Genomic DNA, 26,861 nt, shown 5'->3' with positions numbered 1-26,861 from the left:
CAAAAGGGAATTTGATACGTACTTGAGGGAAATAAACTAGCAGGGCTACGGGGATAGAGCAGGGGAATGGAACTGACTGAATTGCTATACAGAGAGCTAGCATGGTATCAGGGACTCGAATGGCCTCCTTTTGTGGCATAATGACTCTATAATGAGAATGTGGAACCTGCTCTCACATTAGATGTTTGTGGCGAATAGTTTATATACGTAGAAAGGGAGGCTAGATAAACATATGAGAGAGAAGACAATAGAGAGTTATTCTGATCGAATTAGATGAGGAAAGATGGGAGGAGGCTCGAGTGGAGCATAAATGCCTGCACGGACTGGTTGGGCCGAATGGCCTGTTTCTGTGCTGTATATCCTATGTAATACAGTAGTGTCTGTGTGAAGTCTTTAACTGTCCCTCAGTCTGGTCTCATTACCTGATGATCAGAATTACCCTCCTGGAGCTCAGTGACCAGCCTCGTCATGTTTGGGGAAAATGGTCTCATTTCTGTCACCTCTTAAATCCTGGATTTTATGGGAATGGGGTGATTTCCCCTGAATTAAATGATAAAACGGTGATTTCCTGTACTTTTTACTCTGTACAGTATATCAATCTGTATAATACCTGGGGTGAGTTATATTGTGAAATGGTGCTAACTGCTGCTGTAAAGTCCATTCCCCCAGGATTTTATATAACAAGGAGAATTGATTCTGTCCCGTTGTAAGTTTTAAATGTGCCTGTGCTCCTATTTTACAGGGGAGGGGAGTCTCTCACTTTATTCCCCATTAAACTGGCGCTGCAGTTATTTCAAGTGTAACCAGTCCGACAGTTTTTGGGGAATTTTTATGAGTTCCCTCCCGGATTGCAGCCTCACATACAGGAGATAGATTATGGAAAATTCCCGGGTTGAAGCCATATGTTTTCCCCAGGAGCTGCTGCTGTGCGGCCCCACCGCTGGCCGGTGTGTGTCTGTACTCCGGGGTTAATACCCCACAAATAAGACTATGCAAAACCTTTGTGTCCATTTTGACTCAGCAGTGAGCTTCAAACTCTCCATCATCTCCACCAACAAGCTCACATGTGTTTATATCATTTTTTGAACTTTTCGTCAAAGTTATGGTTGGCAGTGGGAGGAGTCCCATGGAATTTCAGCCCCATTATTAAACTTAAAATCTTCATCTTCAACTTCCAGTTTCATCCAACCTGTCTGAAACTTCTTGCAGCACCCTTCATTCCCCCGATTCTGGCCCCTTCCTTCACTCCACTATTAGTACAAGTGACATCGGGACCTAATTTCTGGAACTGCTTCCGAAATTCCCCATTGTCTATCCATCTTTAAAATACTGCTCAAAACTCATCTTCTTGACCAAAATTTATTAAACATTAGTATATACTGAATTATTTTGTTTTAGTCTAGTACTGGTTAGTCTAGTACTACCACAATCTGGAACCTCATGACCCAGCATATCCCTCACTCTACCAATACCATCAAGCCAAGAGATCAACCATGGTTCAATAAGGAGTGCAGGAGAGCCTGCTGGGAGCAGCACTAGGCATACCTAAAAATGAGGTGACGACCTGGTGAAGCTACAACGCAGGACTGATTGCATTCCAAACAGTGGAAGCAGCATGCAATAGAGAGAGCTAAGCGATCCCAGTAGATAAGATCCAAGCTCTGCTACCACCTCCAGTTGTGAATGGTGGTTGGACGATTATACAACAAATATCTCCATCCTCAATAATGGAGGAGCCCAGAACATCAGTGAAAATAACAAGGCTGAAACACTTGTGACCATCTTCAGCCAGACGTGCCAAGTGGATGATCCATCTCGGCCTTCTTCTGAGGTCCCCAGCATCACGGATGCCAGTCTTCAGTCAATTCGATTCACTCCACATGATATCAAGAAATGGCTGAAGGCACTGGATACAGCTATGGGTCTGTTTAGTTTAGAGATACAGCACTGAAACAGGCCCTTCGGCCCACCGAGTCTGTGCCGACCATCAACCATCCATTTTATATTAATCCTACACTAATCCCATATTCTTACCACATCCCCACCTGTCCCTATATTTCCCTACCACCTACCTATACTAGGGGCAATTTATAACAGCCAATTTGCCTATCAACCTGCAAGTCTTTTGGCGGTGGGAGGAAACCGGAGCACCCGGAGAAAACCCACGCAGACACAGGGAGAACTTGCAAACTCCACACAGGCAGTACCCAGAATTGAACCCGGGTCGCTGGAGCTGTGAGGCTGCAGTGCTAACCACTGCACCACTGTGCCGCCTGACAACATCCTGGCTGTAGTACTGAAGACTTATGCTGCAGAACTATCCGTGCCCCTAGCCAAGCTGTTCCAGTACAGCTACAACACTGACATCTACCCGACAATGTGGAAAGTGGAAAATTGCCCAGGTATGTCCTGGCCACAAAAAGAAGGACAAATCTAATCCAGCCAAGAACCACCCCATCAGTTAATCGCGATTATCCACATAATGATGGAAGGTGTCGCCGACAGTGCTATCAAGCGCCACTTCACTTAAACTGCAACAGCCTGCTCACTGATGCTCAGTTTGGGTTTCGCCAGGGCCACTCGGCTCTTGACCTCATTACAACCTCGGTCCAAACATGAACAAAAGAACTGAACTCAAGACGTGAGGTCAGAGTGATTGCCATTGATATCAAGGCAGCATTTGACAGAGTGTGGCATCAAGGATCTCTAGCCATATTGAAGTCAATGGGAATCGGGGGTGGGGGGGGGGGAACTCTCCACTGGTTGCAGACATACTTAGCAGAAAGGAAGCTGGTTGTGGTTGTTGGAGGCCAATCATCTCAATCTCAGGACATTGCTGCAGGAGTTATTCAGGGTAGTGTCCTAGGGACAACCATCTTCAGCTGCTTCATCAATGGCCTTCCCTCTATCATAAGGTCAGAAGTGGGGATTTTCGCTGATGGTTGTATGATGTTCAGTTCCATTCACAACTCCTCATATACTGAAGCAGTCTGTGTTCATATGCAGCAAGATCTCGACAACATTCAGGCATGGGCTGATAAGTGACAAGTAACATTCGAGCCAAACAAGTGCCAGGCAATGAAGATCTCTGTGATTTGGGCAGCACAGTGGCACAGTGGTTAGCACTGCAGCCTCACAGCTCCAGCGACCTGGGTTTGGTTCTGGGTTCTGCCTGTACATAGTTTGCAAGTTCTCCCTGTGACCGTGTGTGTTTTCACTGGGTGCTCCAGTTTCCTCCCACAGCCAAAGACTTACAGGTCAATAGGTAAATTGGCCATTGTAAATTGCTCCGAGGGTATGTGGTAGAAGAATTGTGGGGAATATGGGATTAATGTAGGATTAGTATAAATTAATGGTTGATGGTCAGCACAGACTCGGTGGGCCGAAGGGCCTGTTTCAGTGCTGTATCTCTCTATGACTCTGTAACACGTTGAATTGGAGCCTTTTTATCAGCAAGTGTACCCTCCCAAATGTCACTCTTTTCTTAATGTTCAGGACTGTGAATAATTCTAAACATTTACAGCGAAAATAATTCCTGTTCCCCAATACTCCCAATCCAGGAAACGTCTCCCTCAACATACACATCCTGCATGGGATTGCATTAAATATCTAACTGTTAATTATTTAAACTTGGGTTTCTGTCCTGTTTCTAGTTAAAATGCTGGATGTGGAAAATATCTGATATCAATTTTCTGTGCTGCTGGTTTATATTTTATATTTGCATTCTGCTGCCCGGTCTTATTAATGATGATTTATTGTAATTAAATTATCAGACCCTTTCAGTGACCTGTATTTACTGATTCCATACAAATTGTAAAATCCCTGATGGTTCACAAGGATTCATTTTAGATTTTCCAGTCCTGATGGTAAAAATAAACAATCCTCTTATTATTTGTCATCGTTGTGTTGAATCTGTTTCTCTCTGGTTTAACTCAACTGTTTCTTTCCTTTCATTACAGAGCAACACAATCTGTGACTGTTCTACAATTCACCCAACAGTTAGAGACAAATAAACAGTTACCTCAACTCCTGGCATTTGTGCAGTACAGGTCCCAGCCGCTGGAGTCCTTCAAACTGAATGATGCACTGCTCGAGATCAATTTTTTTTATGTTATCACAGAGACTAATAACGTGAGACAGGACGGCACAGTCAACTGGGGTCAGTTTCAATCCATTGAATGTAAGCATTTCCATAGATCCCACTGTGTCCTGAATCAATACCTTATTCTGAGACTCAAACAGATAGTGCAATGTGTTCAGGAGGTTCCTTTTACCAGTTTCACTCCCTGTGTTTCCAATCTGTCCTTTAACCTTCTCCTTCACCCAGTCAATCACTCGACAGGTTGTTTGATGAGGAAATGGACCCAGAAATTCCTCCAGGGGTCGAGCTGCCTGTGGGGAGGAGAGACCAGCAACAAAACGCAGAAATATCTCAAATCTTCCATCTTCCTCACTGTGAGCATCACTGAGGAGATTCTGGATGTTCCCGGGAGCTGGAGTCAGGAATTGTGCGAGTGCGGCTGCAAACTCTTGGATGGTGAGGTGCGGGAATGTGTAAACCACATTCTGGACAGAATCATCTGTCTCCAAAAGTTCCATCAGGAATCCAGACAGGAACTGGGAAGGTTGCAGATTGTACTTGATCAAATCTCCATCTCTAAACACAATCTTCTTCCTGGAGACTCCTGTGAAGGCCATCTCACCGATCTTCAGTAACACATCACGGGGGTTTTCAATCTCTCGGCTATGGTTTTTCAGAATGTTGTAAATATAGTAGGAATATAGCTGGGTGATGGTCTTGGGAACTTGCTGCTGTTTCCTGTCTCTTTGTGTAAAGAAGGGACCCAGTGACAGACAGAGGATCCAGCAGTAGGAAGGGTTGTAGCACATGGTGTACAGGATCTCGTTCTCCTCCACGTGTTTGAAAACAGCTGCTGCCACCGTCTGATCTTCAAAAAACTTGTTGAAATATTCCTTCCGTTCATCACCAACAAATCCCAGGATTTCAGCCCAGACACTGATCTCAGCCTTTTCCAATAAATGTAATGCAGTGGGACGACTGGTCACTAACACTGAACATCCTGGGAGCAGCTTGTGTTGTATTAAACTGTACACAATGTCAGACACTTCACACCAGCATTCGGGATCTGTGCATATGTACTGAGGTTCTGTATTTCTCCGATTGTCAGCAAAATCGATCGTGTCCTTGAATTCATCCAAACCATCAAATATAAACAGCAATCCCTCTGGATTCTTCCAGAGCTCTCCCAGAACATTCCCAAAGTATGGATACAGATCCAGTATCAGATTCCTCAGATTTATTCTACAGTTAATAGTGTTCAAATTCCGGAATTTAAAACTGAAAACAAATTGAAAGTTTGGGTATATTTTCCCAGTGGCCCAGTCATAAACAATCTTTTGTACCATTGTTGTTTTTCCAATCCCCGGGACTCCACTCACTGCTGCTGAATTCCCAGATTTGGATTTTCCCCAGGAAAAACTGCTCTGGAATAATTGATCAGTTCGGATTTTTTCCAGTTCTTTCCGGAGATGTTTCTCTCTCCACTCTTCATGGTCTCGGCCTCTTACCAGCAGTTCATGTTCTACAAGTGTCCGATCTCGAACAGTAGAAATGACCGTTAGCTCAGCGTATCGATCAACCAGCTGGAAAATCTTAACCTTCTCCTTTATTAGGATAGTGTTCACTCTCAGTGTTTCAGTTTGTACCCGGAGTGTTTCCTTGTGTTTCTGTTGAATATCTTCAATTAGAACAGACAGAAAGTGGTTTTCAATGTTAGTTGTATCAACACAACAATTTCTCAAAAACTAGGTAGTTTGTAAAGTTAAGGTATGTAAGGCAGCTCTGCCGAGTGGAATGTACAGCTTGTGGCATGTGGGAAGTCATGGATGCACCACATGTCCTAGACAAACACATCTGCAGGAAGTGTCACCTGCTCAAGACGCTTGAACTGCGGGTTTCGAAACTCGGGCAGCAGCTGGAGTCACTGTTGTGCATCCACGGGGTGGAGGACGACATGGATATCATGTTTTGCGAGGTGGTCACACCGCAAGTTAGGAGCATGCAGGCATACAGGGAACGGGTGACCGCCAGGCAGTCTAAACGAACCTGGCAGGTAATTCAGGAGTACCCTGATATGATCTCACTCGCTAATCGGTTTTCTATTTTGGATACTAATGAGGGTTATGGTTCTTCAGAGGAGCATCGTCAGAGCCAAGTTTGTGGCACCACAGGTGGTGAGGAAGAAGAATGGAAGAGCAATAGTGATAGGGGAACTCGTTAGTTCGGAGAACAGACAGTCTTTTCTGCAGCACTAAACGTGACTGTCTGTCGGATTGCGAAGCTAACAAGTTTTGACCTTTTTTTTTGGTTTTTCAGTAGATTTGTTGGGAATTTAGAATAGTGGGAATGGAGGTTAAGGCAGTTGAATGTTCCTCCTGCAGAATGTGGGAGGTAAGGGTCGCCAAGAGTGTCCCTGCTGACTGCATCTGCGGGAAGTGCACACAACTCCAGCTCCTCGAGAACCGCGTTCGGGAACTGGAGCTGGATGAACTTCAGATCATTCGGGAGGCGGAGGGGGTTATTGAGAGGAGTTATAGGGAGGCAGTCACACCTCAGGTAAAAGAAGTAGGTAGATGGGTTACCGTCAGGGGAAGGAGAGGGAACCAGCAGGCAGTGCAGGGATCCCCTGTGGTCGTTTCCCTCAACAACAGGTATACCGTTTTGGATACTGTTGCGGGGGACGACTTACCAGGGGGAAGCAATGGGGTACAGGTCTCTGGCACAGAGTCTGTCCCTGTTGCTCAGAAGGGAAGGGGGAAGAGGAGCAGAGCATTAGTCATTGGGGACTCCATAGTTAGGGGAACAGATAGGAGGTTCTGTGGGAACGAGAGAGACTCACGGTTGGTGTGTTGCCTCCCAGGTGCCAGGGTTCGTGATGTTTCGGATCGTGTTTTTGGGATCCTTAAGGGGGAGGGGGAGCAGACCCAAGTCGTGGTCCACATAGGCACCAACGACATAGGTAGGAAGAGAGATGGGGATTTAAGGCAGAAATTCAGGGAGCTAGGGTGGAAGCTTAGATGAGAACAAACAGAGTTGTTATCTCTGGATTGTTGCCCGTGCCACGTGCTAGCGAAGCGAGGAATAGGGAGAGAGAGGAGTTGAACATGTGGCTGCAGGGATGGTGTAGGAGGGAGGGTTTTGGTTTCCTGGATAATTGGGGCTCTTTCTGGGGTAGGTGGGACCTCTACAAACAGGATGGTCTTCACCTGAACCAGAGGGGTACCAATATCCTGGGGGGGAGATTTGCTCATGCTCTTCGGGGGGGGTTTAAACTAATTCAGCAGGGGAATGGGAACCTAAATTGTAGTTCCAGTGTACAGGATGTTGAGAGTAGTGAGGTAGGGGATAAGGTTACAAGGACGCAAGAGGGCACTGGCAAGCAAGAACTTGGTTTAAAGTGTGTCTACTTCAACGCCAGAAGCATCCAGAATAAGGTGGGTGAGTTTGCAGCATGGGTTGGTACCTGGGATCTCGATGTTGTGGCCATTTCGGAGACATGGGTAGAGCAGGGGCAGGAATGGATGTTGCAGGTTCCGGGATTTAGATGTTTCAGTAAGAACAGAGAAGATGGTAAAAGAGGGGGGGGGGTGTGGCATTGTTAATCAAGGAGGGTATTACAGCGGCAGAAAGGACGTTTGAGGACTCGTCTACTGAGGTAGTATGGGCCGAGGTTAGAAACAGGAGAGGAGAGGTCACCCTGTTGGGAGTTTTCTATAGACCTCCGAATAGTTCCAGAGATGTAGAGGAAAGGATAGCGAAGATGATTCTCGACAGGAGCGTGAGTAACAGGGTAGTTGTTATGGGGGACTTTAACTTTCCAAATATTGACTGGAAATACTATAGTTCGAGTACTTTAGATGGGTCAGTTTTTGTCCAGTGTGTGCAGGAGGGTTTTCTGACACAGTATGTGGACAGGCCAACCAGGGGCGATGCCACATTGGATTTGGTACTGGGTAATGAACCCGGCCAGGTGTTAGATTTAGATGTAGGTGAGCACTTTGGTGATAGTGATCACAATTCGGTTAGGTTTACCTTAGCGATGGGCAGGGACAGGTATATACCGCAGGGCAAGAATTATAGCTGGGGGAAAGGAAATTATGATGCGATTAGGCAACATTTAGGATGCGTAGGATGGGGAAGGAAACTGCAGGGGATGGGCACAATCGAAATGTGGAGCTTATTCAAGGAGCAGCTACTGCGTGTCCTTGATAAGTATGTACCTGTCAGGCAGGGAGGAAGTTGTCGAGCGAGGGAGCCGTGGTTTACTAAAGAAGCTAAAGCGCTTGTCAAGAGGAAGAAGAAGGCTTATGTTAGGATGAGACGTGAAGGCTCAGTTAGGGCGCTTGAGAGTTACAAGCTAGCCAGGAAAGATCTGAAGGGAGAGCTAAGAAGAGCGAGGAGAGGACACGAGAAGTCATTGGTGGATAGGATCAAGGAAAACCCTAAGGCTTTCTATAGGTATATCAGGAATAAAAGAATGACTAGAGTTAGATTAGGCCCAATCAAGGATAGTAGTGGGATGTTGTGTGTGGAATCAGAGGAGATAGGGGAAGCGTTAAATGAATATTTTTCATCAGTATTTACAGTAGAGAAAGAAAATGTTGTCGAGGAGAATACTGAGATACAGACTACTAGGCTAGATGGGATTGAGGTTCACAAGGAGGAGGTGTTAGCAATTTTGGAAAGTGTGAAAATCGATAAGTCCCCTGGGCCAGATGGGATTTATCCTAGGATTCTCTGGGAAGCCAGGGAGGAGATTGCAGAGCCTTTGTCCTTGATCTTTATGTCGTCATTGTCGACAGGAATAGTGCCGGAAGACTGGAGGATAGCAAATGTTGTCCCCTTGTTCAAGAAGGGGAGTAGAGACAGCCCTGGTAATTATAGACCTGTGAGCCTTACTTCGGTTGTGGGTAAAATGTTGGAAAAGGTTATAAGAGATAGGATTTATAATCATCTTGAAAAGAATAAGTTCATTTGCGATAGTCAGCACGGTTTTGTGAAGGGTAGGTCGTGCCTCACAAACCTTATTGAGTTTTTCGAGAAGGTGACCAAACAGGTGGATGAGGGTAAAGCCGTGGATGTGGTGTATATGGATTTCAGTAAGGCGTTTGATAAGGTTCCCCACGATAGGCTATTGCAGCAAATACGGAAGTATGGTATTGAAGGTGATTTAGAGCTTTGGATTAGAAATTGGCTAGCTGAAAGAAGACAGAGGGTGGTGGTTGATGGCAAATGTTCATCCTGGAATTTAGTTACTAGTGGTGTACCGCAAGGATCTATTTTGGGGCCACTGCTGTTTGTCATTTTTATAAATGACCTGGATGAGGGTGTAGAACGGTGGGTTAGTAAATTTGCGGATGACACTAAGGTCGGTGAAGTTGTGGATAGTGCCGAAGGATGTTGTAGGTTACAGAGGGACATAGATAGGCTGCAGAGCTGGGCTGAGAGATGGCAAATGGAGTTTAATGCGGAAAAGTGTGAGGTGATTCACTTTGGAAGGAGTAACAAGAATGCAGAGTACTGGGCTAATGGGAAGATTCTTGGTAGTGTAGATGAGCAGAGAGATCTTGGTGTCCAGGACCATAAATCCCTGAAAGTTGCCACCCAGGTTAATAGGGCTGTTAAGAAGGCATATGGTGTGTTAGCTTTTATTAGTAGGGAGATCGAGTTTCGGAGCCACGAGATCATGCTGCAGCTGTACAAAACTCTGGTGAGGCCGCACCTGGAGTATTGCGTGCAGTTCTGGTCACAGCATTATCGGAAGGATGTGGAAGCTTTGGAAAAGTTGCAGAGGAGATTTACTAGGATGTTGCCTGGTGTGGAGGGAAGGTCTTACGAGGAAAGGCTGAGGGACTTGAGGTTGTTTTCGTTGGAGAGAAGGAGGAGGAGAGGTGACTTAATAGAGACATATAAGATAATCAGAGGGTTAGATAGGGTGGATAGTGAGAGTCTTTTTCCCCGGATGGTGATGACAAACACGAGGGGACATAGCTTTAAGTTGAGGGGTGATAGATATAGGACAGATGTTAGAGGTAGTTTCTTTACTCAGAGAGTAGTAGGGGCGTGGAACGCCCTGCCTGCAACAGTAGTGGACTTGCCAACTTTAAGGGCATTTAAGTGGTCATTGGATAGACATATGGATGAAAATGGAATAGTGTAGGTCAGATGGTTTCACACGTCGGCGCAACATAGAGGGCCGAAGGGCCTGTACTGCGCTGTAATGTTCTATGTTCTATGTGACTCCAGGATGGTGTGTTGCCTCACTGGTGCCAGGGTAAGAGTGTCACGGAGAGGCTGCTGGACATTTTCCTGGGGGAGAGTGAACAGACAGAGGTTGTGGTCCACATTGGCTTCAATGACATTGGGAAGATGGAGGACGAGGTCCTGAAAGCATATCTTATGGAGTTAGGAAGGAAATTAAAAAGTAGGACCTCAACAACAGCAATATCAGGATTGCTCCCAGTCCCACGTGCAAGTGAACATAGGAATGGGAGAACTGAATGATTGAACACGTGGCTGGAGAACTGGGGTAGGAGTGAGGGTGTCAGATTTCTGAGGCATTGGGACCGGTTCTGGGGCAGGTGGGACCTGTGCAAGATGGACAGGTTGCACCGTAACAGAACTGGGACGAATATCCCTGCAGGGCGATTTGCTAGTCTTGTTGTGCAGGGCTTAAACTAAATTGTCGGGGGGTGGGGGATGGTGGGAACCTGAGAGGGAGCTCGGAATGGAGGGAAGCAAAACTGTAACTTCTCTGGGGTGTCGGAACCAGGATCAAGTATTAGAGAGGAATACTAAGGTACACAGAATACTGGGGGAGATAGGTAGCACAAGAGTAGGGAATGGTATGTTATTAGGTGGGGTCAGAGTAAGGGAGAAAATAATAAAGCCTGAATCAGGGTTAATGTGCATATAGGTGAATGCACGGAGTTTGTTTCATAAGATTAGTGAGATACCGGTGCAGATTGCCATGTGGAAATACAATGTTATGGCTATAACAGAGACCTGGCTCAAACAAGGGCAAGACTGGGTGTTAAATATTCCTGGATGCAGGGTGTTCAGGAAAGATAAGAAAGGGAAAATAGGGGAGGGGTGGCGGTATTGATGAAGGAGAGTATTGCAATGTTGGAGAAAAAGGATGTCCCAGAGGGGTCGAGGACAGCATCAGTTTAGCTCGAGCTCAGGAGCAAAGAAGGTGAAGTTACATTGCTCGGTGTTGTCTATCGGCCACCAGCCAGTGGGAAGGATATGGAAGGATTTGCAAGGAAATTACAGAAAAATGCAAAACTTTTAGAGTAGTTGTAATGGGGGACATTAATTATGCAAACAGAGACTGGGATAAAAGGCAGTGAAGGGCAAGAGTTCCTGGAGTTTGTTCAGGAAAGAAATCTGCAAAAGTATGTTGATAGTCCGACGAGAAAGGAGGCACTGCTAGATGTGCTTCTTGGGAATGAGATGGGCCAAGCGAATCAAGTATCAGTCGGAGAGCATTTAGGGGATAGTGATCATTGTGTCATAAGATTTAGGCTGACTATGGAAAAGGACAAAGAGTAATCCGGGGTAACAACTGGGGTTAGGCTAACTTCAATGGGGTAAGAATGGAGCTGGGGCAAATAAATTGGAGTCAAAAACTGGCAGGAAGACTGGTAGATGAGCAAAAGGCTACCTTCAAAGAAGAGATAGTTCAGGTACAGCCAAGGTATGTTCCCTCGAAGGGGAAATGTAGACCAAACAAATCCAGAGGTCCTTGGATGACAAAAGAGGTCGAGGTTAAGATAAAGGTGTGCTTATGAGAGATGCCAGGTAGAAAATACTATGGAGAAGCAGGCTGAATATAGATGGTCCAGAAGAGAAGTGAAAAAGCAAATAAGAGAAGGAAGGAGAAAGCATGAAGAGACTGGCAACTAGCATTCAAGGAAATTCCAAAGCTTTCTAATCGGCACATAAATAGTACAATGGTGCGAAAAGGAGGAGTGGGGACAATTAGGTACCAGAAATGGAATTTACACATGGAGGCAGAGGGCATAGCTGATGTATTAAATGCTTTTTTGAATCTATCCTTACCATGGAAGAAGATGCAACCCTTGCAGTGTTGAAAGAGGAGGTAGGTCAGACACTAGAGGGGTTTAAAATTGATAAAGAGGAAGTATTAGATAGGCTGTCTATACGTAAAGTGGATAAAGCTCCAGGGCTGGATGAGATGCATCCAAGGATACTAAGAGAAGTGAGTGTGGAAATCGCAGAGGCACAGGCCATAATTTTTCAGTCTTCTTTAGAGTCAGGGATGGAACCAGAGGACTGGAGAATTGCAAACGTTACACTCTTGTTCAGAAAAGGGTGTGAAGCCAAGCCCAGCAACTACAGGATAGTCAGTTTAACTTCGGTGGTGGGAACATTTCTAGAAACAATAACGTGGGACAAAATTAATAGTCACATGGACAAATGCGAGTTACTTAAGGAAAGCTTGCTTGGATTTCTTAAGGGAAAAATATGTTTAACTAACTTGCTGGGGTTTTTTGAGGATGTAACAGAGAGGATTGATGAGGGAAATGCTGTTGATGTGGTGCACATGGACTTTAAAAAGGAGTGTGATACAGTGCCACACAACAGACATGTGAGCAAACTTGTAGCTCATGGAATAAAAGGGACGGTAGCAACATGGATACGAAATTAACTGAGTGACAAGAAACAAAAGACTAGTGGTTAATGGATGTTTTTCGGCTGGAGGAAGGCTTGTAGTCGATGTCCCCAGGGATCAGTGTTGGGACCCTTGCTTTTCCTGATATATATTAATGACTTAGACCTTGGTGTACAGGGCACAATTTCAAAGTTTGCAAATGATACAAAGCTTGGAAGCATTGTGAACTGTGAGGAGAATGGTGCAGAACTTCAAAAGGACATAGACAAGTTGGTGGAATGGGCAGACAGGTGGCAGATGAAGTTCAATGCAGAGAAATGTAAAGTGATTCATTTTGGTAGGAAGAACACGGAGAGACAATGTAGAATAAAGGGTACAATTCTAAAGGGGTACAGTAGAAGAGCGACCTGGATGCATATATGCATAAGCCATTGAAGGTGGCAGAAGAGGTTGAGAGAGTGGTTAATAATGCATACAATATCCTGGGATTTATTAATAGGGGCATAGAGTACAAGAGCAAAGAGGTTATGTTGAACTTGTAGATGACGCTAGTTCGGCCTCAATTGGAGTATTGTCACACTTGAGGAAATACTTGAGGGCATTGGAGAGAGTACAGAAAAGATTCAGGAGAATGGTTCCAGTGATGAGGAATTTAAGTTATGAAGATAGATTGGAGAAGTTAGGACTGTTTTCCTTGGGGAAGAGAAGACTGTGAGGTGATTTGATAGAGGTATTCAGAATCATGGGGTCTGGACACAGTAGATAGAGAGAAAGTGTTCCCACTTGTGATAGGATTGAGAACGAGACGGCAAACGTGACATGAGGAAAACCTTTTCACACAACGAGTGGTTAAGGTCTGAAATGTGCTGCCTGACTATGTGGTGGAGGTAGGTTTAATTGAAGCAGTCAAAAGGGAATTAGACAGTTATATGCAAAGGAAGAATGCGCAAGGTTACAGCGAGAAGGCACGGGAATGGGACTGAAGGAGTTGCTTTTTGAGAGCCGGTGCGGACATGATTGGGCCAAATGGCCTCCTTCTGTGCTGTAACAATTCTGTGACTCTGTGATTCAATACCATTTTACTGAATAGATACGTTTAATTCAAAGCTTCAATAGAGGTGTGTAGTAGAATGAAAAGTTAGTTAATGGAAACCTCGCTTGAAAGTGAATACTCTTGAAAAAATTGTCAGATTTATATTTCCTGAGCCTGAAGATTTCTCTGAAGGTGATATTTTCCCTCTGATAGTTAATACTATCTGACTTGCCCCAGACTGTAGACATCTCATTACAAATCCACACATGATCCTAGTTTACAACAGTAGATGTTCTAGTGGATCGATCTTCACAATGGTCAGTGGTGCTGATCTTCTGCAGCAATGGGAAATAGGACATTGGATATCAGTGGGAGAGGAACAGACTGTGAGTGGTCAGCATTTCCACTGTTATTACAGTAGGCCTTGGACAGGTTATCTAGATTATTAACATCGGGTGATGAACAGACTGTGAATGGAGATAAGTTCCACTGGGCACCCTATCAGAACTCTAACTGAGCTTCTGATCCCATATCCTCACCATCACAATAAACACCTGTCCCCACTTCACTTCATTTGCTGCTGGATCCTTCATCAATGGTTTTGTTAACTCCAGACACGACTATTCCAATGATCTCCTGGTCAGCCTCCCACCTTGCATCATCTGAAACTGAGCACCCAGATTTGTATTTTCACTGGGAAAAACTGCTTCGGGACAATTGATAATTTTGGATTTTTGCAGTTCCCATCAGAGAAATTTCTCTTCTTTTTCCTACCATGCTTCTCGTGCAGTAACAGGGCCGCCCCTGCACGGGCAATTGTGGCTGCGGCAGAAAGAGGCCCTTAATTGGATGTTAATTACACAGTTAAGGGCCTCAATTGGCCGTGGGTATGGATGGCAATTCACAGTCCTTCCTGCTCGAGACTGAATTTTAGCAGAGCCGGGATGATGGCAGCAACCACACCGCGCCCTCCCCCACCATCACCACAACCCCGCCCTGCTCAACACCATCCCACTTCATTTTACGCTCTCCCACCTCTATACCCGCCACGGCGGAGAGCATGAAATTCCACCCAATGTTTAAGGTCAATTGCTGTTTGACAACTGGAAAAAGCTACAGATGTAACAGATATTATGCAAGTACAGAGGCAGGGAAAGGCGAGGGAGGAATAAGAACAAAATGGAAGGTCTGTGATAGGTTATGAGGGAAGGGAGATGAAATGACAAAATGGATGATGGTGCAGGCAAAATGAGATAATAATGGGACAAGAAGAAAAGATGAAAGGTCACAAACCTGAAACATTAACTGTGTTTCTCTCTCTGCAGATGCTGCTAGACCTGCTGAGTATTTAAAGCATTTTCTGCTTTTACTTCATATTTCCAGCAACTGCAGTGTATTGCTTTTGAGTGGGTCTAGAACAGGGATGTCCAACCTTTTCAGGCAGAGTGCAGCATTATGATTTTTTCTCGGCCCGGGGTGGCAGTGAGCAAATTTCGAAAGATAATGACTTAAAAAAAATTGTTTACTAATGAAAACGACAACAAATGTGCATTTTTGTGAAGAAGCTTTAAATGAGAAGACTAATTTATTGACTTACTTTCTCGTCACTGTATTGAACACTGATTTCACGACATATCTGGCATGGTTTCTGCTTGCATATGTAGTCAATCTCTGCCCGCACACGTGATGTAGCGATGCAGCGTATTCTAGATAGATATCCATCTGCCAGGAGAAACCGTGATCTCTCTCCCACGTCTCCCCGTGCTGTGTGTGTCTCGTTCTCTCTTCCCACTAGCACCACCAACCACCCTCGCGCCACCCCGCTCACCACCCACAACCCCCCACCCCGCCCCCGCTGCCATCTGCAGGACTAGGCGACACAGAATGAAAGTTTTGCGCAAAAGATGCCGGGGGAATATGAGGAAGCACTTTTTTACACAGCAGGTGGTAATGACCTGAAACTCAATGCCCACAAGGGTGGTGGAAGTGGAGACGATCAATGACTTGAAGAGGAAGTTGGATGGCCACCTGAAAGAAATGGACTTGCATGGATACGGGAATTGAACTAGGCAGTGGGACTGGCTGCATAATTCCGTGGAGTGACGGCATGTACCCTATGGGCCAAATGGTCTCCTTTTGTGTCATAAGTAAATAACTCTTTCACTGTCTCTCCCCCGTTTCTCCTCTCTCTGTCTGTCTCTCTCTCTCTAGCTGCCTGTTTCCTTTGCTGTCTCCTTTTCCCCCCTCTATGCCTCCTTCCCCCCCCAACTCGACCCCACTCTCTCCACCCCCATGTCTCCAATGATCCCCACTCCCGACTCAATGTTCCCCGCTCAGTCTTCCCAGTTCCCCGACTAGTGTTCCCCCACTCTGTTTCTTCCGCCTCTCTCTGTCCCTCTCTCTCTCAGTCCCCCCTCTCTCTGTCTCTCCCCTGTTCTGCCTCTCGCCCTTTCTCTCTCTGTCCCTCTCTTAGATCTCACCTCTATCTCTCTGTTCCCCCACTCTCTCTGTTCCCCCCACCTTTCTTGTTCCCCCCACTCTCTCCCTCTCACACAGTTGCAGAGAGCAGAACACTGAGCAGATGGTTTCTTAGTTCTTTTAATAAAGATCGCTGTCAGTCTCATAGTTGACAGCTGCTGACATCAGGAACAGCCGTTTCCCAACAGACTTGGGGTTTTCCGGTGGGCTTTTCTCACAAAATGTCAGAACTCTCCAGAAAACCTTAAGTCTGTTGGGAAACTACGATTCCTGATGTCAGCAGCTGTCAGCTGTCATACTGACAGCGCAATGGTTTAAAAGGAGATCTGACAACGGAAATTTCACAACTCCAGTCACAGAACCCTGGTGAGGATGAGGAACGGCTCGGGCACAGTTTACATCCGCGGGCTGATGCAAACCTTTGGTGGGCCGGATCTTGGCTCCAGACCGTATGTTGGACAACCCTGATCTCGAGGATGTGTGAATGGGATCAGCAGCATCATTCCCAATAGCTGCTGTCCAGAAAAATGGTGGTGGAGACTTGGAGATGAAATTGTTAAAGTCAGTGTTAAGACTGGGAGGTTGTAAATGTGCCTAATCGAAAGCTGAGGTGCTGTCCCTTGAGCTTCAATTGAGTTTCATTGGAACAGCGTAGGAGCGAGACAGAAAGTTAAGAGTTGGAATGAGGGCGACCATTAAAATGGTAGGCGGCACAGAATTAAAATGATAGGCGACTGGAAGCTCACAGTTACTCTTGCAGCCTGATCAAAGGTGTCCCATAATATGGTCATGCAAACTGCGTTTGGTCTCCCCAGTGTAAAAGTGGCTGCATTGTGAGCAATTGGAAAAAGCACAAGTAAATCACTCTTTCACCTGGAAGGAGTGTTTGGGACGCTGGATGGTGGGAATGGAATCGGTAAAAGGGAAGGTGTTGCATCTCTTGTGCTTGAATGAACTGGTGTCGCAGGAAGGGAAAAGGTTGTTGGGGTGATTAAGGAGTGGATTAGGATGTCGCAGAGGGAATGGTCCCTTCGGAATGCTGAAAAATGGTTAATCTATTAGATGTTTAGTTGAGGAGAATGTGAGGGAGTTTAATATATTTTATTTAGGCAAGAGACTTTGGTATTGAAATGTTTTAATGGAATTCAGAACATTAGTTCAGGAAACAGGCTCACAATTCCCAAAGTAATCAATAACACAGAAAATTGAAAGTTAGAAGTAAGAAGGGAAATCAGGGTAATTTGTTCACCTAAAGGGTAATAGAGCAGGGGGTCAGTTACCAGGGAAGGACACTAAAGGGGCAGTGTAAGTGGGGTCTAGAGACAATTCACGGTCATTGTATGGATACACTGAGTGGAGGGACAGGTTTGTTCATCTCTGGAACAGGAACAGCTTATTTGGGCCAAGAGGCCTTTTCCTGTCTCTAACCATTTCCTGCTATATTGTGTTTCAGGAATCGTGAACACCTATTCAGCAGTTTTACACATACATTCATTGATTGCGGTTTTATAACAATCCTGTTATGTTCCTAATTCGAATTAGAAATGGAACTACTGCCAACCTCACACAGTGTAATGTTAGAGCAGAAAAGATTTGCAATTCACTTGAACTGCTCTACCAAAAATTATACCAATGTTTAATTTTGATCCGAATTTCCTATAATGCAGTTTTATGACATTTAAAAAATATGTTTCTGTTAGTCATTACATTGGGTTCACAAACAACTCCGGAGTTAAAGGATTATTCTTTGAGTAGAATGAGATTCTCTCTTTCACTGTCATTGGTAAGTTAGCCAAGAACTTACTTCCCAGACACCATGAACATTGTTTTTTCTTCACATTTCTCCATGGATTAATGTTCTATTGTGTGAACATCTACACATATTCTCAGATTGGATCAAATACTTTCTGACGTCTCATTCTGTGCTTTTAAATGACAACGTTTTAATGTTTCACATTTCTCCACCTCTTTCCTTACAGTTTGAAAGGAGACAAATCAGAGCCAAGGAACTATAGGCCGATGAGCCTGACAGCCCTTATTGGGAAGATGCGAGATGGGATATGAAGAGATGTCCTTTATTTTTACAGGGAAAGGGAGGGACCAATAGAAATTCATAATAGAGCTTCTGAAAAAATAAACAGCTTCTGCCCAACTAATTTTGCAGAGTTTTTCCTTTGAGGAAGTCACTAGCATGGTGGAGGAGGGAAATCCTGTGCACATTGTCCACTTGGACTTTTAGAAAGTCTTTGATAAGGTTCCTCACACTAGGTTACTTCAGAAGATGGAATCTTGATGTATCAGTAGAAATTTGAAACTTTGGATTAGGAATTGTCTTCAATCCTAAACCAAAATGTTGTAATTAACGGATGTGGTTCAGGTTGAAGACATGTTACAAGTGATCGGTCCTAGACCTGCTAATCTTCACAGTCTCTATTAATGACCTGGAATGGTGTTGAGAGTATGGTAAGTAGGTTTACAGATGACATCAACATCTGTGCAAGGGTTAAGACGGTCGAGGAGGGAAATCAGATCCAAAAACATTGTAGATGTGCTAGGAGAGTGAACTACGCATGGCAAATGGCATTCCATTTAGCTAAATGTAGTGCCACCCATATTGGTCGGGCCAGCAGAGGACACGGGTATCATTTGCAGGGAGAAATACTGAGAGACCACGGGACAGAAGAAAAGATCTTGATGTTATTGCACACAGATCACTGAAGGTTCATGACCAATGCAAATAAATCATAGCTAAAACTATCAAAGTATTGGCCTGCATTCATAGAACCACTCAGTATAAAAGATCAGACACCACTTTGACACTGTACACATCACTGTTCAGAACACATCTGGACACAGTGACAAATGTTGGTCCTCCTGCACAATGGTTGATATAGTGCCATTCAAAAAGTCCTACAGGACAGCTTAGGGAATATGAGCTACTCAGGCAAGCTCAAGAACCTTGGACTACTTATTGTAGAGCAGCACAGACTGACAGGCTACCTGATATAGGTCAATTGAATAACTGAATGGCTGGATAGAATCTCTATTGATAGATTATTCTAGTTCATCAGATTGGGAGGATCATCAAACACACATTTAAACTATGTAAGTGGTTTCATGACCCCTTCCTTAGTTATTTTCCTGGATGTTCGATGGTTCTTCTTTACCAAAGAATGATGAGGCTCTAGAATGTGCTACCAGCTGCTGTGGTGGCTGCTGACTCTCTGTATACCTTCAAGAGGGAGATGGACTGGTTCCTGACTGGGGCAGAGACCTCACAATATAGAAGATAAGTGTCTTTACAGGTAAAATGTGGCCCGCATTATCACCTGGATTGGATTCGATAGGCTGGGGTGGTGGGGGGGTGGGCGTAGGTCAGAGAGGAATATTACCGAGCACTTTTTCCCATATTGGCTCTGGGTGTTTCCAGTTTTTTGCTTGGCTGTTGGGGTGGTGTCTTGTGGGGATAAGGGGTGAGGGAGGGATGAAGTGTTTAGCCATAATGGTCGTTCTTTCGTGGCGTGAGGTAGTTTTGATGGACCATCTGGTCTCTTCCTGTTCATCATTTCGGTGGGACATATTTCTTGGGAACCTTTAACATCTGGGTCAAGGCACTGCTCTTTACTGTGAGCCCAGAGCATCCGTGCAGCACACAGGAGGTTTGTATTAAGATTCACAGCTTATCAGGATCCTGCCAGATGTGTGTAAGATTTCAGAAATAATAATGATCAGCAGCTGGATTAAGTGAAATACAATGTTCACATATTTACAGGATATGACAGAAATCATATGAATTGTAACTTGAATCTATGCAAAATAATTGAGAATTGACAACAAATCCAAACAATGTTCAATCTTGTTTCTCCAGCCTTTGATTTTCTGATTCCCAGATTCTGTCAATCTCTTAAACAAATGGCTACAGTCAATCATTCTGATTCTCGGAAGTAAAATAAACAGTTTGAAATCTCCATGTAATCACTTACCTTTCAGGTCACTGGGTACTTCAGATAAACCTCTTGCGATATCCATAGAATCAAATAAATCACAACCTGTTAAAATCAATTAATTTACATGAAATCAGATTTCTGTAATATTATAGTAAATTCTGCAGTGATTGAATCTGAAGTTGAATTCTGTGTGTGAGTTTACCGTACCGACTTCCTGTATGCCTTTCAGTATTTTATCCAACTTCACAAAGGATTCCGACATCAGCCTTCGGGCCCGAGAGCCTTTCTCCACCACCAGATTTAGGAGAAGTTTGGAACTGTCTGCCCAGTTTCCCTTCTCCACGAGCTCAGTGACTTTCTGTAAAGAATAATAATGAATATATGAATTCTCAGTTTTGAGCACAGAAAGCAGTCACTGGGCCAGGTACTGATCCATTCTGAACATGGGCTGAATATTCTGTAAACATCTTGATTCAGACATTAATGGCAAATAAATGTGATAAAACTAAATTCAAAATCAGAAGTATTGCTCTCGGAGAGTGAGGTATCACTGAGAATCGGCAATAGTTTTAATGTGATTAGTTTGACATGACATCAGATACTGATTGACAATATGATCCACTTGGTTCTCACACTTATTTCCTGCTGTCACACTTTGTGATTCACTCCGAAATAAAGCAGCAGCGAATCAAAACTCAAGGCCAATTTTACTAAACTGAGGAGTGAATAAGCAAACATTTACTGGAAACAACTACTTGAAGGTAAATCAGTGTCAGAGCAGTGGGAGGCTTTCAAAGGGGAGATTCAAGGGTTCAGAGTAAACAAGTTCCCACAAAGAAAAAGGCTGAAATGGCCAAATCTAGAGCCCCATGGATGTCAAGGAACGGACAGGGTAAGATAAGGCAGAAAAGGAAAGCTTATGTCCAACACCGAGAATTCAAAACTATGGAAAGCCAAGAGGAGTACAGAAAGTGGAGGGGTGAAATCAAAAAGGAAATTAGAAAGCAAAGAGAAGCGATGAGAGAATAGTTGCAAGCAAAATCAAGGGGAACCAAAAGATGTTTTATCAATACCTTAAGAATAAGAGGATAACTAAGGAGAGAGTAGGGCCCATAAAAGACCAAAAAGGTAACCTATGTGTAGGGGAAAAAGATATCGGTATGGTTCCTAATGAATGCTTTGTGTCTGTCTTCACAAAAGAGGGGGATGATGCAGCTATTGTAGTTAAGGAAGAAGCGTGTGAAGTATTGGATGTAATAAACATAGAGCGAGAGGAAGTATTAATGGGATTAGCATCCTTGAAAGTTGATAAATAACCAGAACCAGATGAAATGTATCCTAGGCTATTAAAAGAAGCAAGAGAAGACATAGCAGAGTGTCTGACCATCATTTTCCAGTCCTCAATGGATACAGCTGTGGTGCTGGAGGTTTGGAGAACTGCTAACATTGTACCTCTGTTTAAAATGGGAGTGAAGGATAGACCGAGTAATTACAGGTCAGTCAGTCTAACCTCAGCAGTGGGCAAATTATTGTAATATTTTCTGAGAGACAGGATAAACTGTCACTTAGAATGGCACAGGTTAATCAAGGATAGTCAGTGGATTTGTTAAGGGAAGATCTTGGTTGACCAACTTGATCGGAATCTTGGAAGAAGTAACAAGAAAGATAGATGAGGCTAGTACAGTTGATGCGGTCTACATGGATTTTAGCAAGGCTTTTGACAAGGTCAGAAATTACAGACTGGTTAAAAAAATCAAAATGCCATAGGATCCAGGAAAATGCAGCAAGGTGGATACAAAATTGTCTCAGTGGCAGGAAACAAAGGGTAATTGTTGACGGGTGCTTTAGCGACTGGAGGGCTGTTTCCAGTGGAGTTCCACAGGCCTCAGTACTGGGTCCCCTACTTTTTGTATGCATATTAATGATTTGAAGGTAAATGTTGCGGGCATGATCAAGAAGTTTGCAGATGACAGAAAGATTGGTAGTATGGTAGATAGCGAGGAGGGTAGCTGTACGTGCAGGGAGATATTGATGGTCCGGGCAGAAAAGTGGAAAATGGAATACAACTTGGAAAGGTGTGAGGTGATGCATTTGGGGAGGTCAAACAAGGCAAATGAATACTCGGTAAATGGGAAAACACTGAGAAATGTAGAGGAAGTGGGGGACCTTGAAATGAATGTCCACAGATCCCTGAAGGTAGCAGGACAAGTCAATAAGGTGGATAAAAATGCTTATTGAATCCTTTCCTTTATTATCTGAGGTATAGAATACAAGAGCAGGGAGGTTATGGTGGAACTGTACAACACATTGGTTAGGCCACAACTTGAGTACTGTGAGAGTCCCTTCACCTTAGCAGAGAGGTCAGTGACAAGGGGGAATAGATTTAAAGTGATTGGTAGGAAAATTAGAGGGGAGCTGAAGAAAAGATGTTTTCACACAAAGGGTGGTGGGGGTCTGGAACTCACTGCCTGAAATGATAGTTGAGGCAGAAACCTTCAACTCATTTAAAAGGAGTCTGGATATGCGCCTCAGGTGCCATACTCTGCAGGGCTACGAATCAAATGCTGAAAGGCGGGATTCGAATAGGTGGAGCGTTTTTCAGATGGCACAGATGCAATGGGCTAAGTGGCCCCTTTATGTGCCTTAAACATTCTATGATTCTAAGTGATAGGGAAGGGACGTCTCTAAACTGAGGGAAGCAGCGAGAAAACTGTCTGAGAAATTACCACCAACCAATTGAAACAACCACTGATGATTTATCAGTCAGGAGAATCGACCAATAATAATAATACTGAAAATCCAATCACTCCGTATATATTCCCCTCAGTAACTGAAATGTCAGATACTCAATGTTTTGTACACCCACTGCCAGTATGAAACCTCAGTAACTGGGAGAACATATCCAGCAATGGATAGTCAGGACTTCTATCAACAAATTACATTTAATATAGGACTTTTAATGTCGAGAAACAACCCAAGATGTTTCACAGGGACAGAATCAAACAACAGGCCCGAGACAAAGCAGGATAAATTGCCACAGCTGACTAAATGTTAAAAGAAAAGATAATTTTAAGAAGGAGGGGAAGGGGATCGGTTTCAGGAGTGAATTTCAGAGCATGGGGCCCAAGGTAACTGAAAGCTTGGTCACCAGTGGTGGTGTGAAGGAAGGGCTGCACAAGAGGACAGGGTCAGAGTAATAGAAAATTCCAGTAGTATGAGTACTGAAGAAGGTTACAGTGATTGGAAGTATCAAGCCAGCAAGTTATTTAAACAGAAATAGTTTTAAATTGAAGGTTTGAGGGTTGGAAGCCATTCTAGGTATGTGAACACACATGTGATATCAGAAATGAGACCTGGAGGGGACAGGGTACAGGCAGCAGACTCTGAGTAGCTGAAGATTACAGAGTGTATAAGGTGGGAGGTTGGGCAGGAGAACATTGGAATAGTCGTGTCTGGAAGCATGGACGAGGGCTCAGCAGGAGATGGGCTGAAGTAGGGGTAGTGACTGGCAGGGTTACATAGATGGAAGTAGGGGATCATTGTGATGGAGAGAATATCAGATATGGAGTTCAGCTTGAGGGTGGATGCCAAAATCGCAGACAGTCTCAGGCAGTGGCCAGGGAGTGGAATAAAATCAAGAAGTAAAGAGATAGCGTTTGTGGTGGGGATCGCAGATGATGGTGTCAATCTTTCCAATATTGAACAGAAGGAACATGGGGAGTAACATTCCACACCAAGACCACAGGGTCAGGAAGCTGCTGAACCAATGATCACAATTTCCTTGCATTCCCCTCGGGACTAACATTCTACGCCAAGAGCACGTGGATAGAAAATTACAGTGAATGAGTAACATTTCCTGATGTTCTACCTGGGGGGTTTTATTTTCCTAAAATCATTCCTGTGACTGCACTTAAATGATTGTGTATTGTGGCAACCAGAATTATACACAAACGTTAACATTGCTATTGACCAACTAGAATAACTGAGAGAAGGGAGTGGTTGGAATTGAGGAACTATTGTGTAATCTGGGAATGTCCTCACTGGAAAAGAGAATGTTGAGAGGTGATATGATTGCTGTTTCACTTTGTCCAGTACAGTAGAAACAGAGGACACAGCCTGAGCTTCAAGGAGGGTAAATTCACAACTAATCTCTCGTAATAATATTACAGTGAGTGAACAGTCAGTCTGTGGGACACACTCCCTAGGGAGGTTGTAGTTAGTATTGAGTCATTCAAATGTGAATTAGACAGATATATTTCAGAAAATAACATTTTGAGATGCACTGTTAGTGTAATTTAAGATATGACAGTTTTTATTTATTCATTCATGGGATGTGGATGCCTCTGGCCTGGCCAGCATTTATTACCCATGAGAAGGTGGGGGTGAGCTGCCTTCCTGAACCGCTGCAGTCCATGTGGTGAAGGTACACCTACACTGCTGTTAGAGTTCCAGGATTCTGACCCAGTGACGATGAAGGAATGACAATATATTTCCAAGTCAGGATGGTGTGTGACTTGGAGGAGATTTTGCAGGTGGTGATGTTCCCTTGCACTCGTTTCCCTGGTCCTTCTAGAAGGGAGAGGTCACGTGTTGGAAAGGTACTGTCGAAGGAGCTTTGGTGAGTTGCTTCAATGCATTTTGTAGATGGTATACACTGCTGCCACTGTATATTGGTGGTGGAGAGAGTGAATGTTTAAGCTGGGAAATGGGGTGCCAATCAAGCAAGCTGTTTTGTCCTGGATGGTGTCGAGCGTCTTGATATTTGTTGGAGCTGCACACATCCAGGCAAGTGGAGAGTATTTTATCACCCTCCTGACTTGTGCCTTGTTGATGGTGGACTTTGAGCAGTCATGAGGTGAGTCACTCACCGCAGAATTCCCAGCCTCTGACCTGACCATGTTGCCACAGTATTTATACGGTTTGTCCAGTTACGTTTCTGGTCAATGGTAACTCCCAGGATGTTGATAGTGGGGGAATCAGCAATGGTAATGCAATTAAATGACAAGGGGAGACGATTAGAATATCTCCTGTTGGAGATGGCCATTGCTTGTCACTTGTGTGGCAGGAATGTTACCTGCCATTTATCAGCCCAAGCCTGAATGTTGTCCAGATCTTGTTGTATTTCTACACAGACTACATCAGTATCTGAGGAATTGCGGATGGTGCTAAACACTGTGCAATCATCAACGAACATCTCCACTTCTGACCTTATGATTGAAGGAAGGTCATCGCTGAAGCAGCTGAAGATGTTTGGGCCGAGGACACTGCCCTGAGGAACTCCTGCAGTGATGTCCTGGAGCTCAGATGATTAGCCTCCAACAACCACAACCAATTTCCCTTGTGCTAGGTATGACTCCAAACAGTAGAGAGTCCCCCCCCCACCTCTCCGATTCCCATTGGCTTAAATTTTACTAGGGTTCTTTGGTGACATACTTGGTCAAATGTTGCCTTGATGTCAAGGGCAATCACTCTCACCTTTCTTCTGGAATTTAGTTATTTTAGCCAAGGTTGAACCAAAGCCGTAATGAGGACTGGAGCCAAGTGCCCCTGGTGGATGAGCGTCGATGAGCAGGTTATTGGTAAGTTCCACTTGAAAGCACTGTTGGCGCCCCCTTCCATCACTTTGCTGATTGTGAGTGGGCTAATGGGCAGTAACTGGCCAGATTGGATTTGTTCTGCGTTTTGTCGAGCCGGACAGTGGCGCAGTGGTAGCACCGCAGCCTCACAGCTCCAGGGACCTGGGTTCAATTCTGGGTACTGCCTGTGCAGAGTCTGTAAGTTCTCGCTGTGACTGTGTGGTTTTTCGCTGGGTGCTCTGGTTTTCTCCCACCGCCAAAGACTTGCAAGTGATAGGTAAATTGGCCATTGTAAATTGCCCCTAGTGTAGGTAGGTGGCAGGGAATATGGGATTACCGTAGGATTAGTATAAATGGGTGGTTCTTGGTCAGCACAGACTCGAAGGGCCTGTTTCAGTGCTGTATCTCTAAATAAAATAAAATACCTGGGCAATTTTTTCCAATTTGTCAGGTATGATGCCAATGTTGGGACAGCTTCGAGATCTGGTTAATTCTGCAGCACAAGTTTTCAGCAGTGCAGTCAGGATATTGTTGGGGCCCGTAGACTTTGCTGTGTCCAGTGCGCTCAGCCATTCCTTTATCACGTAGGGTGACTCACATTGGCTGAAGACTGACATCTGTGAAGGTGTGGACCTCAGGAGGAGGCCGAGATCCACTCAGCACCTCTGGCTGAAAATGGCTGCAAATGCTTCAACCTTGTCTTTCATGCCCTGGTCTCCGCCATCATTGAGGATGGAAATGTTCGTGGAAGAACCTCTGCAGTTAGTTGTTTAATTGTCCATCACTATATGACTTGGAGTGGCAGTACTGTAAAGTTTTATGATCCGTTGGTTGTGGGATTATTTGACTCTATTTATAGCATGCTGCTTTCTCTGTTCAGCATACATGTATTGATGTGTTGTAACTTCACCAGGTTGGCACCTCATTTTTAGATATGCCTGGTGCTGCTCCTGACACTGTCTCCAGAGTTGGTCCCCTGGCTTGATGCTAATGGCAGAGTGAGGAATACACAAGGCATGAGGTCACAGATTGTGGTGAAATACAATTATGCTGCTGTTCATGGTTCACAGCACCTCATGGATGCTCAGTTTTAGATGGTCGATCTATT

At 44.5% G+C, this 26,861-nt stretch overlaps 1 protein-coding gene across 1 annotated transcript in view; it reads right to left on the bottom strand.

Annotated features, from left to right (window-relative positions):
- The window catches only part of LOC137385155 (NACHT, LRR and PYD domains-containing protein 3-like), a 105,303-nt gene that overhangs the window by 32,675 nt on the left and 45,767 nt on the right, over nt 1–26,861 (bottom strand). The window contains exons 5-7 of the mRNA XM_068060100.1: nt 20,385–20,535; nt 20,214–20,279; nt 4,022–5,759 (exon numbers count right to left, since the gene is read on the bottom strand). Of these exons, the coding sequence (XP_067916201.1) occupies nt 4,022–5,759; nt 20,214–20,279; nt 20,385–20,535 (1,955 nt within the window). The remainder of the gene's footprint in view (nt 1–4,021; nt 5,760–20,213; nt 20,280–20,384; nt 20,536–26,861) is intronic.

The sequence above is a fragment of the Heterodontus francisci genome, chromosome 28 (genome assembly GCF_036365525.1).
Source record: "Heterodontus francisci isolate sHetFra1 chromosome 28, sHetFra1.hap1, whole genome shotgun sequence".
NCBI lineage: Eukaryota > Metazoa > Chordata > Chondrichthyes > Heterodontiformes > Heterodontidae > Heterodontus > Heterodontus francisci.
Note: the sequence above shows the minus strand (reverse complement) of the source record. Positions and strands in the feature narration are given on the sequence as shown.